The sequence below is a fragment of the Triturus cristatus genome, chromosome 2_2 (genome assembly GCF_964204655.1).
Source record: "Triturus cristatus chromosome 2_2, aTriCri1.1, whole genome shotgun sequence".
NCBI lineage: Eukaryota > Metazoa > Chordata > Amphibia > Caudata > Salamandridae > Triturus > Triturus cristatus.
This window is the reverse complement of record NC_140582.1, coordinates 710,749,154-710,764,720: the sequence shown is the minus strand read 5'-3', so window position 1 is coordinate 710,764,720 and position 15,567 is coordinate 710,749,154. Positions and strand designations below refer to the sequence as shown.

The window sequence follows — 15,567 nt, the reverse complement described above, 5'->3', positions numbered from 1 at the left end:
TAATCACATTTCTGCAATTATTAAAAAACATTGATCATTGGTTTTATCTACAGGAATTACACAGGAACAGCCCCTGTTCTCATATAAAATAGGGAAGAATTTGAGAGACCATTTGGTCTGAGCTGCATTACCCCGTACTGAACCTCAAAATTTAACGACCATTTGGGGTCTGAATAAAATTGTGGGATATTACAGATGTGGGGGTTGCCTCACGTGTGACTCCAGTCTCAATACTAAACAATTTATTCATGAAAATATCTGTCATAATTTGCAGGACTATTCCAATTGCAACACTCAGAATGTTGTGTATGCAATTTGGTGCCTGTGCGATCTTATTTATGTTGGCCAGAAAACACAGAAAATTAAGTCACGTCTGGGTCAACATAAGAGTCGCATTCGATGTAAGACTGAGAATGCCCCTTTAGTAGCTCATTTTCTGGAGCTGAATCATGCGCCCTCCGAAATGCGTTGGCAGGTCATTGAGGTTATACGGACTCCTCCTAGAGGTGGCAGTATCTCCAATATTCTGAATAAAAGTGAGTGTCACTGGATCCTTCGTTGTGACAGTATCAACAAGGGTCTTAATACGATGGAGGAATGCCATTCAGTAATATTTGGCTAAATAACTGGTGAATAACTGAGGCTACACCATCATGTATCAGGGTGACTTACAATCTGAAATTGTTTGCAGTTTATAGAGAGGTTTGAATTTCCCTCCCTGTGGTAGCTGTAGACAGAAATATCCTTTTGTTCTCTGAAATGATATAATTGTTAGTTTTACATGTTTGGTAGGTATTATATTTATGTTTGTGTCAAAATTACGTGGCAAAAGTAATTGTCATTTCTAATCATGCATAAGAAAAAACTTAATATTGCAGAATTTTTTTTAGCCACAAATTAAAATTGTGGTCTAGGTTTGAATTAATTTAAAGACTGAATTATCAATTGCAGTATGATATAGAGACGACATAATTATGTGATTGAGGTCATTACCATTCTGAACTAACCTCTTTGAATTTCACTCTATTGTAAACTGAATTGTTGCCTATGATCTCTAATTATGGCCATTATATCACTGAGATGCCACGTATTTGTATTTTTTTTAAAATTGTTATACATTTGTATCATTCGTTAATAATTTGGCTGTTAATCAATGTTTGGGAATTGATTTCGAAACGATGTGAAATTGTTAATATTATGTAAGTTTTGTAATTATGTGAAATTGTTACTAATTCACTTTCTTTTTTTTTTTACTATTTTCAAAAACTTTCCTTTGTAAATCTATTTTTCCTGAGGGATGCACAATCACTTTTTTAATATAGGTAACATTGGTCTAGCTATTTTCACTTATGGACTATATAACTGATCCTTGCGCCAACATTTCAGGATGGCGCCAAGTTGGATTGAATTTTCTATTTGGGCCGCTGTGGAAAGAAGTTATACGGCTATTTAACAGTGTCTAGCTAGCGTTCTTGGACGAACGGCTGTTCATTGCAACTTGTGATTTGATTTTATAATTAAGGGAGACGCATTTTTTCAGCAAAATTTACTAAAGTCCGTTTTCAATAATTCACAGAGAGTAGCAAAATAAATTATTGAGCCTCTATTCAAAGATGGCGCTTAACTTGGATGTCATTTTTTAGTGGCCTGTTTTCTTTCTTTAGTTTTCAAACAGGGTTTCCGGCTTTTTCGCGCTTTTCTGACGTTATTTATAGCCGCTGTCGAGTGTGCACTGTGGCTTCCAGATTTTAATGCTGCGTGAGGAACATTTTGGTGAGTGTCATTCGAATTTTTACCAACTAACATAGCAAACTGGAAGGGGACATTACAGTTTAAGTATTTTTGTATGGTATGTCCCTTTTCTACGATATATTGCTGGGAACCACTAAACTATTCTAAAACTGCCTTATGTTTGGGTAACAATTTAAAATAGCACTGTAAATAACTGGTTGGGATTTTAACAATGAACTGATATTTCAAGGGAATATGTCCTTTTTCTTGTGTAGCAATCACGTCTGAGTGACGCACATAGGAGATTTGTTCTCCCCACCCATGGTCAGCTTTGCCAGATTAATTAATCCAGGTAAACATGACGTACAAAATGGGTTCTTGTGGGTTGGACCCCGCACTTTTTTTGTATATATTTACAACTCATAGGTGCCAAATTCTAAACTGTTGACCGTTCCCCCTTCCCGTTTTTTCGATAACTAAAAGGTTGTTAATACACCTAATATGGCCTGGGTATAGTTTGTGATATGTTAACTTTATCGCAAAAAATTCCAAATGGCTGATCTTTTATTAGCCTTGTGGACTTGTTCAGCCGGTTCAGGTTCTTTTCATTATGGTTTGCCTTGGAATGTTTAAGTATTCTTTTTCCGCCTTCTTTTTATTTATTGCAGCCACTGGGAAATGATTGTATCAACATAAGTTGTGTAAATTCACAACTCTTCACTTCTGCACTTAGAAGTAAGTGGCATTATGAGACTTCTGTAGAACTTTCTTTTTACCGTACAGAGATTGGTTCACTTACATGGTTGTTTGTTTCAGTTCTTTTAGCTTCCTCGAGGCATTGGTGAGGTGCAATTTAATCTGTGCACGTTACAATTGTTCCTCGTGCATTTGGAAGTAAGTGGAATGTATGTGACAATGATTGATGAAACAACTCTATATCGGATTAGTTAATTTTTTCTTTGTTTTATTTAAGCTACGTTCTGTGGGAAGTGGTACAATTTTTTTACACCATTTATACTTTTGCAACTTTTTGGGATAGTAGTATAGAGATGAAATAGGTGAATTCTTTCTTCACTAACTACTAGGTGTTGGTATTTCACTTGCGGTTTATCTTCTCTTTCTTCACAATTGGTGTGCTGGAACAATTTTCTTTCTTTTTATCCTTTCAGAATTTTTCTTCTTCTTTTTAGATTTTTTCCTCTTTCTAAATCTTTAGTTTGTCTGCCCTTTAGAAATATTGAATTGCTTTTTTATATATCTATATGAATATAATGTTTGTATTTTATAGATTTTCTTGGACACTCATTTACATTTATGTCCTGATGATGACCATGTAATCATACAAAGGTCGAAACGTCGTCGACACAATTGCGGCCGTAATTAACGAAGGACGCATCGTCTTGTCTGTTGTTGTTTCAGTGCTGCTCTGAACTTCCCGTGCTATGTAGTCCCTTCTGTCTGCCACCTGTCTGGTCTTGTATTGTACAACAAATATTATATGTACCAGTATATATTTCTGAGCGCGTTTTTATCTATATATTGAATACATTTTTTATTTTTCTAATATTTCTTATATGGGCTTTTCTTCTTTTTCTCTATTCACTCTCTAAATATATACAGTGTTTCCTTCTTTCAATGTTTTTTTAATCTACTGTTATTGATTGTGTGTGAAATTGATATTTTCATAATACCTTGAACCGCTGTTTGGACTAAATATTGATTGCCCCTGGTTCAGGTGTACAGGGCTGCCCCTGTTGTTGTTAATGATTTTTCTAAATTAGCCTTCTTAGTTTCTTTGGGGAAACCATGAGTAATCTTCATGAATGCAAGTAGGTAGAAACCACAAATAACAGGGAAAAGAAATCAACTGCCACTTAAAAATGTAAAAACTGTGGTAATTTTAGTTTATACAATTTTGCTTGCTATCGAACGCTGTGACAACAGCGGTCTTAGAACTGCAAACCTTTTGTTGATGCAATTAAAAAAACAAAAAAGGATACACTTTTTGTGCACAGCACTTTTCCCCACTTTACTAAAACAAACCTACATTTTAGCTATTTTCTTGGTTCCCTCTGGGGGGGTTCTAGAAAAACCCTGGGTACCCTTAGAATCCCCAACGTGTTGAAAAAAAAAGATTTCTGAGTGGATATCTTTTGTGGGACAAAAGTATGAATACTGGAGTACAAATTGTCCCTCACATCAAAAAAGGGATTAGCACTAGGGAGGTAAAAACCTCAGCAGATAAAGGGTTAAGCATTAGCAAAATGTTGCACAAGTTCCTCTGTTTAGCTGTGCCCCTTTCAACCAGGGGAATCTCACCCAGATTTAACCAAGCTGAGGCACCCCAAACAAAAAACTAATAATCCAGATAGCCTAGTCTTCTGCTTGGACACCCCATGACCTGGAAAGCTGCAGAGCATGCCAATCAAGTAAGACAACTCCTCCTCTCTAAGCCAGCAGACTCCCGTCATCGAAGATACACTGACATCTCAAAAAAATAAACATGAGAAGCTCAAAACCACAGCTCTGAAAGGCTGGCTCTAAGTGCTTCACTATCATCTATCTAATAATGTCAGTGGCAGAAACTAAAGTAAAAGACAGAAAACGACATGAAGTGAAGAGACCACGAAGTCAGTCCTCCTTTTCTTGTCATGCAACCTAGAAGTATGGATGCATAGGAGATAAATCTCTCTGTGAGAAAGACTTCCAAGGGGGCTGCAGAACAGATGTTGCCGTCACCAAATTACAATAAGCGATACCTCACCAATGATGGTTTCATTGTAGAAGATATTAATATCTTCTACAATGAAACCATCATTGTTCAGTTAAATGACTGGAATTTCCTTGCATTTGGGGAGATAAATAAGCACATCAAAGAGTAAAAATCAACCGTAAACCAAAACCTTAACTTCTCACAAACCATTGGCACCACCTCACCACAGACTAACACAACACCCATGCAACACTGTGACTTCCCGTCCTATGTTCAGGATGAATTCTTGCTGCTTCAGCACCATTGCGGATTATGATCAGCTTAATGTTCCTAGGCCATTTGTAAAGATTAAACTCATTAATACTCCCTCAGCCATGAAATGCTTACAGTTGGTAGATGGGAGCACACTACCAAACCTGGTCATATAAAAAAATAAAAAATCAAAGAACAAAGCTCCTTCTTGCTGGACTTTGAAGGTCCTCTACTTCACAAAGATCACCTGGCGCATCTGCTACTTTGAGAGCTAAACACCCGAGATGTGATTTCAACATCTTTGACACGTAGCAAAACTTCAAAGATGGTGTCAAGGTATCATGTGACTTGTATACTTGTCGAGTCTCAAGAACACACTCCATGCACAATTGTTTTTCAGAAAAACCTTCAAGAGGCCCTATCTATGGTAATGTCATTGTCTAAGAAAGTGACTGAGATACCATGCTATTAATTAGTTTATTTTAGCATGTTCTGTGAGTATGCAAGGAGGCTTTTAGTAAGCCCAGCAACACTTTTTGAAAAGGCAGGCGATATGTGACTTTTACTTGAGAAGCACATATTGTCCACATTGGTTTCCACCAATTAGCTCGTAACAAATAATAAAAAACGTTTCCTTTTGTAGATAAAGTACCTGAAGTGCTAGACCGCGGGACATCGGAGCATTTTGTCTTTTTATTTTCTGGGAATTCACAGGTTAAAATCCTTAAAGTATCTGAGAATCTGCAAAGAGAATAATTCCATGACAATATGTTGAATGTTTTCTAGACAAATGTATTTATTCAGATAAATTAACAGTGTTCTAGGTTACATACTATAATCTCTAGGGAATGGCACACACAAAACATTTACTTCAGAGTTCCAGATACTGAATAAATTAAACTCACCCATTGAACAAACTGCCACACACTACACTTAAGAGGTCATATGTCATTGAAATCTCTCAAGTCAAGGGCATTTACTTCATACCCTCATTAACTCTTTCTCCTCACATATGCGGTCTGTTTTCAACTGTTAACAAGTTCCTGTCTCCACCCATCCAGGATCCTGCTCAATCTCCCTTGGGGCAAAACCATGCCAATGGCCACCTTGGTCTACTAAGGTGTTATGCCTACCAGTCCTATTTCAATTCTTCCTTACCATTTTGTCACCTTATCTCCCTGCAACCACAATCAATTCTTCTTCAGTAAATACTGAAATTGTACCTAGGAACTAATGAAGGAACTAGTCTCCTCCCTAGTTTGGGTGTGAGATACCATCCATATAGTTACCCCACTGCCCACCACAAACTTAAGTGAAATATACCTGCCTACCTTATTGAGTGCACCAGCTGTCACTGTGACCACAAACGTATAAATCAGAAGAGCAACCAGCATCTTCCTCTTTGTGGTAGCATGGAATTACCGGCCATAAGAAGGTGAGGAAACACTAACAATATCACCTTTAACACGTAGGTTTCCTGCAGGGCCACTCATTATCTCTCCAAAGAAAATTGTATATTCTCAACCTTTTATTAGGAGAATTAAGTAGATCAACATTTAGTAACAAGACCTTGAAGCCACAGATATAAGGAAGAATCTACCACATCTCTAGTTCATTCTCCAAAGCCTACCCAAAATATTTCACCATAGCAGACCAGATTCACCTCCCAACTCCGATTAAAAAAATATAACATAGCATTAAGGTCTGTGAGCCGACAGGCCCAGACTAGAAGAATAATTACACCTCTGGAGGAAGAAAAAAATGCAGACCAATCTGATGTCAAACCCCTGCCTCAGGGACCTACCATCCTGCCTCTCCATTGCCATCACTATGATAGAGGTCCCACACAAGGACAACAGCCCTCTTTGTGAAAGTCCATCAATACCAGGGATTATCTTTGGGAAAAAGGCCTCTTCTAGAATACATGTGATGTCCATCATCAAATGTAACTGAGCAAAAGCAGATGCCACTTTTGCCTTAAATGGCGACTCATATATGTGTTATTTTTTTCTTTTTTCGATGTACGATTAGCTAATGGTAAAAACAATAAGTGTCATGCATAACAAAAGCAGATACATTAGTAAACTTGTAGGATGTTGTAATATGAAGGGAGAAGTCACAATATAGATGTGAGACTAACAGTGATTGGTAAGAGATAATGGTTAGTTGTGAGGAGATAACAGAGACCATTAAAATAAAGAAGTCTCCCACAAAAATATTTTTATCGTGCTATGACTGCAAATAACGATTTTGTATTTTACAACGCAAACTACGTACTTGGTCGTGTTGCAAAATCTCCAGTCACAGAACGCCATGCCTAATGACAACTAATTAGGCAGTTCACTATTTGATACCCTTTTATGGGTATAAAGCAAGACATTCATGGTACCGCAGACCAACATCCCTGAGTGTGCATTCCCAAACGAGAAACTTTCTTTTCTTTTTTAAAGGAAAGGGTGCTGTTTAAAAAAAAAATGGATCTAGGTTCACATTTGGGAGAACAGGTAGTGATCCGTTAGACGGTCGACCACTGCTTGCTCCCTATGAGGGCACGCGATAGGATCCCCAAAGCATGCAATGAGGGCAGCTTCCCCTTTGCGTATGGTTTACCACTTCCTTTGAGGAGTAACTTTCAATGGTACTAATATATCTCTGCGATTTGCAATTAGGAGGTCTTATTTTATGTCCCTTCATAATCACTAATCAGAAAAAGTCAATAAACCAGTTTTGCGGCACGGAAAGGTATCACTGTGAGATAGTGAAAAGCCATTTTACGGTTACAAGCCCTGTGATTTTGCAACATCGGACCCTGTCATACTTGTGAGGCGATGTACAGGGCCGTCAGAACTTCACAAAGTGCCCCAAGCAGTATTATTCCATCTCCAACTGTCGCTGTTGGCATGGAAACAAGAGAGGAGTCGCGCGCCAGAGTTAAGGGTGGAGTCCGTGCTCACGAGACGCAGAACTGGCTGGCCGCGCGCTCAGGTTTCACATCAGGGCCATTAACTGGAGGGAACATTTGGGGTTGTGGCTCTTTTCTCTGGGGCCACAGGAATGTCCTGATGTGTGGATATCCGTTGCAAACTGAATTGCCTGACAATCTCGATGAGGCAATGGGCCCTTCGTTTTTGGTGCGATTCATGAATTATAAATATAGCCACAATGGTAGTAAATAGCAGTTCTACCATGTCACCATTTTGAAAAGAAAAACAAAACAGTTGAGAATGTTTGAATTAATCTCAGCTACTGGTAAATATTCGGGCCACTTTGAAGCCCATTATTCCAGGGTACATTTCCTTTTGTAAATCGATGCAGACTCAATTAACAGTTCTGGTTTGTCTATTCTTTCACCTACATAGAATGATTTTTCCGTGAAATCTGCAGCACCCTAGGAAAGCACACATGCAGATGCATGTAAACAATGCCGGGAACCTGTCTCACAAACCAGTCCCTTTACTTTGGCCTCACAGAGCTGGAGTATAGCTCTCATGCCCAGGGGAGGGAGGACAGCCTCTAGGTTTGCAACCTGGCTAGTGTTTGACCGGCAGGGCCACTATTTCCCTGGCTAAGCCAGAATTAAAAGTAGATAAAGGAGCAAAAGCCAGTATTGTTGGGCCAGATGTATGAAAGGGTTTTGCCCATGCTGTGTCTATGGGGAAATGCATTGATACATATGGCCCTTTGTCGGTTTTCGTTAGGAGCACCACAGCTGATTTGCATATAGCTGGCATGGATGTTTACTGCAAATCGTGTTGCTTGACACTCCAGCTCGTTAGAGAAGTATGCGCTTGGTTTATGGTGTCATAGAAGTATTCTAAACACTGATCTACACTGTGTTTACCAGCCAGTCCTAACATCGCCATTTTGAGACGAAAACCAAAAAGTCACGGATGAAATGCTTGAATTAATCTCAGCCATTGGTAAATACTCAGATCGCATTCCAGTCCACTGTTTTAATCATAGAATGCCACTCCAGTCACAGACCAGCTATATACAAACTAATTTTTGTCATGCTCGAATAGGAACAGTCTTGCCCGAACAGCCGAGTCAGACCGTCTCCAGACTGGCACAAAAGCAACCCTTTGGCCGTCTTTTCGACATTCTTCAAGTCTTCATTCAGTCTTTTATGCATTGCCAAATGAGGTGCGGCGTGAGTCCAATGGCATCGCACGCACATGGAATCCGTGCCCTCAATAATTATTCTTCAATTCATAGAAGAAAGTTAAAAAATAAAATAGCAGCAACAGCTCAAAAAGGTAAATGTGGGCCCAATCTTCTGCAATATGAAAATATTGCATATTCCTAATCATTAAACCTGTAACCATCCATTGTGATTTGGTGAGCATTACGGTATACTAATGAGCACTTATGTATATGAAAGGTATACTATACGGATCTCAGCAGTTACCTGACATTGCTGACCAAAGATGAAAGGAAAATTTGTTCTTCAATCGAGATAGTTTTCTGGCGTTTAGGAACAAACGCATTGTCTTCAGCTACTTCAAGGAACACATTTTTTCCAAGTTTTGATGACTTGTACAGGCGGAAATTACGGTTTTTAGTGTAAACACCTGATGGTAAGCAGTAAAGAAAAAAACTGTCAATATACAAAACAGTTAAAAATTAACACCAACACTTGCCGCAAAAGGGAATAACCACCTATGATTACATACTATCCACTCCCTGGGATTAAATGCTACTATCCTCTGTCACAATATCTAATGTATACTAAATGGAATGAAATGAAATACCAGCATTTGTAAAGTGCACAGCTACCTTCAGAGTGGTGTCGGGAAGATTAAGCGAGCTATTGCCCAGTCACATGGTGCTGAGCTAATCTGCCGTGGGTGCCAGGGATCGAACCGTGAACCCTGTGGTCCGGCGTCAGGCACCCTGGCCGCTTCGCCACACCTCATCCACAACAAATACACCTGGAAATCCCACAAAACGTACCAATGGAGCACTCAAGTAGGGCTCTTTACACACCCTTCCCTCATCACTCTCTTAAGAAATGTGGAAAGAGCTGTCCATGCCTAGTGGATATGGCTGTGTTTGCCATTCACTTCACATAACTTTAATAGATTTCTTTATTAAGTTTTGCTTAAACAACAAAAACATAGAACATCGTAGGGCATTAGCATGTGTACTCACAGAACAATGCAGACGAATATCAAAGAAATATACATGGCTATTGACTTAGTAATTGGTTACAAAACATACCTATTCATTTTTAGGTCGAGCTTGGGCAGCCCATGCGCTGCTCTGTGAGGCATGCTGTATTCAGGTATGGACTTGAAGCTCTGCCCACTCTCCGCCCATCTTTTCAATTAGCTGCTTTGATAATCCTTTGTAAATGTTGGCTTTTGATTTGTTAATAGGCTTATTAGTCCCTCCTTAGTACTTCCCTGTCTTTGTTGTAATCTCCCAGCAGGACTGACCCTTTTACATGTGTCCTTACTGTATAGCTTGCATTAGCCCTTAGGGAGTACTCTTTGCTTAATTAATTTAAAGAGAACTGGCGGGACGCCAGTTTAAGCAATGGTGGCTGCTTTTTTTTTTTGTATTTGCAGCGCACTTTCACAATGGGGCCACACACACCACTCGTGGGACAGGCCAAGCGGCTAACCCAAATCGCTTTTCTATTTTAAATTTTTTTTTTTACATTAAATCATGGAGGCCGCACGTCTTGTGCACAGCTCGCCCAACGTTTTTTTTCCTTCATTAAATCATGGCGGCTGCGCTTCTTATTGTGCGCAGCTCACCCAACTTGTTATTATTAATGTTTAATTATGGCGGCCCGTGAGGTGCCCTCTACCGCCACCACCTCCTGCGGCACGCAACTCTTTGTTCATCTATGGCGGACCGTGGGGTGTACTCTGCTACTACCTCCCGCGCGTTGAGATATATATATTTTTTTTAAAAGCCCCTTTGGACGATGGACGCCAGTTTTAGAACCAGTGCCTTTCCCTCTTTGTGACGTGACTGCCATTCACTCTCATGAAAGGCTCATCTTGAGCTCAGTCAGCGGTATGGCTGAGGTGGAACTCGATCCGGAGGGCACCTTCAAGTATATGCCGGTGTAAGTGAAGGTGCCTGGACGGGAGGAGCACTGGGACATCGTGTGGTAAACTTTGCAATTTTGTTACAGGTCGACAAATCTTGCTTTGTTTGCTTAGCACCAGTGACACAGAGAACGTGTATCTATCTTGCATACAGCTTCTCTGTAACTTGTTGTCCCTCTTGGTGATTTTTTAAGAGTTTGGGGAGGTGAGCTGTACATGCGTTTCTGATTATGGCTGCACTATTTTGTGACTGTATTGTTTACATTCTGTTTTACTGTCCATAGTCTTGTGTACCCGCACATACTTGTGTATCTCTGTGCATGCCTGTGTTACCGTATACACATTTATGCTTCTAATTTACCATAGAGTGTTGTTCTGCACATACCCTTATGTTAGTGTACATGAACACATCCACACACTTGCTCGGGTGGTAGAGAACACGTCTGTTTATCATACATGCCAACATTTCAGAAGAGCAAAGTGGGAGATTAAAAAAAAAAAAAAAAAAAAAATCGGAAGAATGGGGCCTTCAATCGGGTTTCTGTCATGTATGGACTTTGGAAGTGTGCTGCTGCAGGATCGGACATTTGAAAGCAAATTCACGTGGTTTTTTTTATCACCTTTCAGAAGCATGGAGCGCAATGGCAGGCAGAGAAAAAGGGGGATGCAAGAGTTGTGCACTGGCCTGGCAGGTTGTGGTCAGTGCATACACCCCCCCCCCTCCCTCCCCCGTCAGCCCGGGCTGAAACAGCTTCCGGGCACACACACAGCCGCCCCCCCCCCCCCCCAGTACTTCACAGCTGTTTAAAAGACCATTCGGTTGTTAATGGGGCTTTGTTAGTTTTCACCCCTTCTAGAGCCCCTGCATCGCCACTCTGACTATTGCTGGAAGAATTAGCACGTTACACATTACCAAGCCCTGTCAGCGGAAACCCCGAGGAATCGGGTTTTTGCTTGCTTGAATCGGGAGGCGGGAGACTAGCCTTCAAATCGGTAGTCTCACGCCTGAATCGGGAGTGTTGGCATGTATGGTTTATATACACCATTTTTCCCCACACACTTGTGCTACAGTGCTTACACTAATGTGCACAGATGTGCGATTGATTCCGTAGACAGATTTCGACTCTTGTACACAAACACACCAGTGTCACGTCTATCATTTTAGACATGCTATTATGTAGACGCCTACTTATTCACATACAAACCCAAGTACACACTGCTCCTCGCCACCGTTTCCGTTTTTTCGTGCACTTTATTCTTTTTCTGTAACCATGCTTGGGTTGTTGTGTACATGAAATGTTTTTGGCCGTTTTTCGGCTGTTTGTCAGCCTGTTTAATGGCCTGTCTGGGGCCCAGTGTTTTTCTGTTGATTTCCCTGACAGTAAAACAAACATTTTCTGCAGCAAGCACACGTCCATGCTTTATTCCATACATTGCATAACACTTGTATAGAATTTCTATACAAGTTCAACACTGCCCCAATTTGAAAACATGGGCCATTTTTTTTTAGGTATTTAATTCACTAACGGGTTTCATTCTTATTGTGGTGCGTGGGCATATTGTTCTCTGTCCCAGTCCGCCCCTTGGGCACTCACTTGTGTTTCACCATATATAGGAGCCTTTCTGCAAGCATGTGTAGTGGAACATTCAATTTGATTATTATTTTTGCGTACACTTTCACGTATTTTATACTGAGCATTTTATTCCTAAACATACATTAGTGCCTGTCATTGGAAATTTACCAGTGTATATAGCAGGGACTGCACAATGATGTGATTGGTCTACTGTGCATCCTGTCATGGTTGACGATAACTGTAACCCAGTGTTAGGGAAATTTGAAAATTGACAGTCCACAGTCACATTTTACAGTTGAAATGTCAACACTTTATTGCTTTCTAGTAAAGCAATTTGCTTTTCAATGGGGCCTCCAACTAAGTGGCGCGCAGGCCGTCTAAGTAAAAAAAAATCAGCAGTCCTCTTAAATGTATTCTTATATTCAATTATAGGGGCCCAAGAGGTTTATTTGTGAATTATTTCCAGAACCTTGCATGCTCAGAGAGAGGCGCATGTCACTGTGCAGGCCCCTCACCCCCACTTCACTCATAGGCAGTTGGATAAAAGATCTCCGATAAAGAGCCCCTCTTAGAGGTGAGCCCGTTGGGCATTGCACCGCCTGCCCGACGAGGAGCATTGCCGATGATGAAGCATGACACTCGCAAGGGTGTGTGAGGCCATTATATCCAACTAATTGGATACCCAGGGGTTGTCCTCCATTGAGCACTAACCCTTTTTCCCTAGTGATCTTTTCCTCTTTCCTGTCCTAAGGAACAGCCCAGTCATCACTTCTTGTTGCTTTCATATCTGGGGCTACGACTGTGGCCGGACCTTCCATTCTCTTGTGAATGGTAATTAATGCCCTACTGGATCACAATTGATCCTTGTCTTCCCCTACCTTTTGTCATATACTGTGCAGGAGTGTCAGCAACTCACATCTGGGGCTTCCCTCTGGGGTAAACTAACTCTCTCTGAAGTACATATCCAGTGGCCTTTTAGCTTACGTTTCAGCTAACAAGAAATAGCTGTAAATGTGAAACTAAAACTAAACTACAAATACATTATGAGTTATACAAGTGCTCCTTAAAGAATGAAACAAACAGCAGGTGCAGGCGTGAAGCAGAGGGAACACCGCATACAGAACTGTTACCAGCCTGACACAGAAACTGTTTCAAAGAAGGGAGAAAAAAAGATACGTTTATGAGAATTTTGACCTGGCTCCTGGCTGCACGTAAGTCAATAAGCAGTCCTAAAAAGTCAAGCCAGCAGCGAACCTCCTTTTCCGGTAAATCAGACCATCTCAGTGACTGGATACCCTCCACTGCGCTCTGCGCTACTACACCACTATACTCTGTGCCATTGCACCACTGTACTCTAAGCCGATGCATTCTGCGCCACTGCAGTCACCTCTACGCCCACTCTGCATCACTCCACTCTACCCCACTCTTAAGTTATTCTCCATCACTGCACACCACCCCACTGTATTCTACACCTCTGTACACTACCAAGCACTACTCTTCTCTACCCCGCACCTCTCTTCTCTACCCTGGACCTCTCATTTCCACCCTGCACCACTCTACAACACCATTCCACATAATTAAGTCCATAACACACAATCTTTCTACATATTTTCATGACAGTTAAAGACATTTAATTACTATCCACATAATTCCACATCACACCATGCCACATATTTCCACTACACAACTCCACACCACACAATTCCACAACAAACAATTTTAAAATAAATCATCTCTACTTTGCAATTCCACCAACCTCGTCATCTGTCACCCACACACCCACTGCTCCTCTCATCTTTCGCTCACACTATCACTACTCCCTCTTATCTTGCAATTCCACTGTGACCCTTTCATCCCTCCCTCGCACTCCTGGTCTCATCACTAAACTGCCTGCTCACACATAATACCTCCCTATACCTCCCTGTGCTGTGCACTGGTCCATCTCTTGCCTCCAACACCCCAACCCCCGGGTTCCCCTCCCACTCCTCTTTCTCTCTCGCTCAGATACACACACCTCTCTCACGCTCTCATCCCACCTCTCTCATGTGGTACACTTCAGGTCATCGAGCACAGTTTCTTTCCCGTGCGTTTTCAAGATTTCGGTCTCGCAAATCCACGCTCTTCTCCTCTTCTTAGAGTTTCTTCTTCATACACAGAAGCTCCCGCATTATGTGTCTGTAGCTTGATCTCACCTTTTTTCTCTCTTTCTCACATACTCTTTCTGCTCCTCAATCTGGAGCTCATTCACCGCTTTATACACAAACTACCTACCTTCTCTATTTTCCTTTCTATCCATTCTGTGTAGCTCTCACACCTATCAGTTGACCATGCCACATAATTCCACTACACAAATATGCCACACAATTCCAACCCACACAATTCCACAACCAACAATTCCAATTCAACCCCCATAATTCCACTCCACACCACATACATCTACTCCACTCCAAACAATACATACATAAAAGACTAAGGGCCCGGTGTAGGTGGCTAAATACCGGTCGGTAACCCCGAAATTCGGTAAATTTCAGGGTTACTGACCGGTATTTAGCCATTCCTAATGTAGCTGATGATTCGGTAAATACCGAATCTGTATTTACCGATTCATATTTACCAAATCGGTAAATGCAATGTAGAAAGCACATAAAAGAGTGCTTATGTGCTTTGAGAATTCGTTAATTACCACCAACTTGAAGTTGGTGGTAATTAACGAATTCCTTTAAAAATGCACTTTTGAATTTTTTTTTAAGTGCCATGTGGCACACATCCATGCCCTTAGGGCATGTATGTGCGTCACATGTGCACACAGGCACATTTCAGGGGTGCAACAGAGTGTCCTTTGGACACCCTGGCACCCTTGAAATACCTCCCGGTATTACCGATTCGGTAATACCGAATCGCTAAGACAGAATGGCTTTACATTCATTCCTATGGGCTTCCAAGCCCATAGGAATGAATGGGTAGGTATTCCTCATTACCGAATCGGTATTACCGATTCGGTAATAAGGAATATTGAGGAATCGGTATTTTTTACTGATTCATTAGCTTCATAAGAAATACCGATTTCTTAATACCGAATCGGTAAAATTCGGTAGTAAGAATTCGGTATTTATGGATTATCTACATCTGGCCCATAGTCATTTACAAAGCCAGTAGCTCTAACCCTCCAAATGCGAGACCTATTACATTGCAAATGCTTGTTTTGTTTGAATCTGTTTATTGTTTTATCAGGTTG

The 15,567-nt window shown here is 40.9% G+C and overlaps 1 protein-coding gene across 6 annotated transcripts in view; it reads right to left on the bottom strand.

Annotated features, from left to right (window-relative positions):
• Positions 1 to 15,567, bottom strand: part of PRIMPOL (primase and DNA directed polymerase) — a 585,691-nt gene that overhangs the window by 125,241 nt on the left and 444,883 nt on the right. For 5 of the 6 annotated variants that reach the window (XM_085641903.1, XM_085641905.1, XM_085641902.1 and 2 more), the window contains 2 exons: positions 9,105 to 9,267; positions 5,349 to 5,437 (listed from right to left, as the gene is read on the bottom strand). The exons of the other annotated variant lie outside the window; for it this stretch is intronic. In XM_085641903.1, coding sequence (XP_085498029.1) covers positions 5,349 to 5,437; positions 9,105 to 9,267 — 252 coding nt within the window. The remainder of the gene's footprint in view (positions 1 to 5,348; positions 5,438 to 9,104; positions 9,268 to 15,567) is intronic. 6 annotated transcript variants of the gene reach the window in all.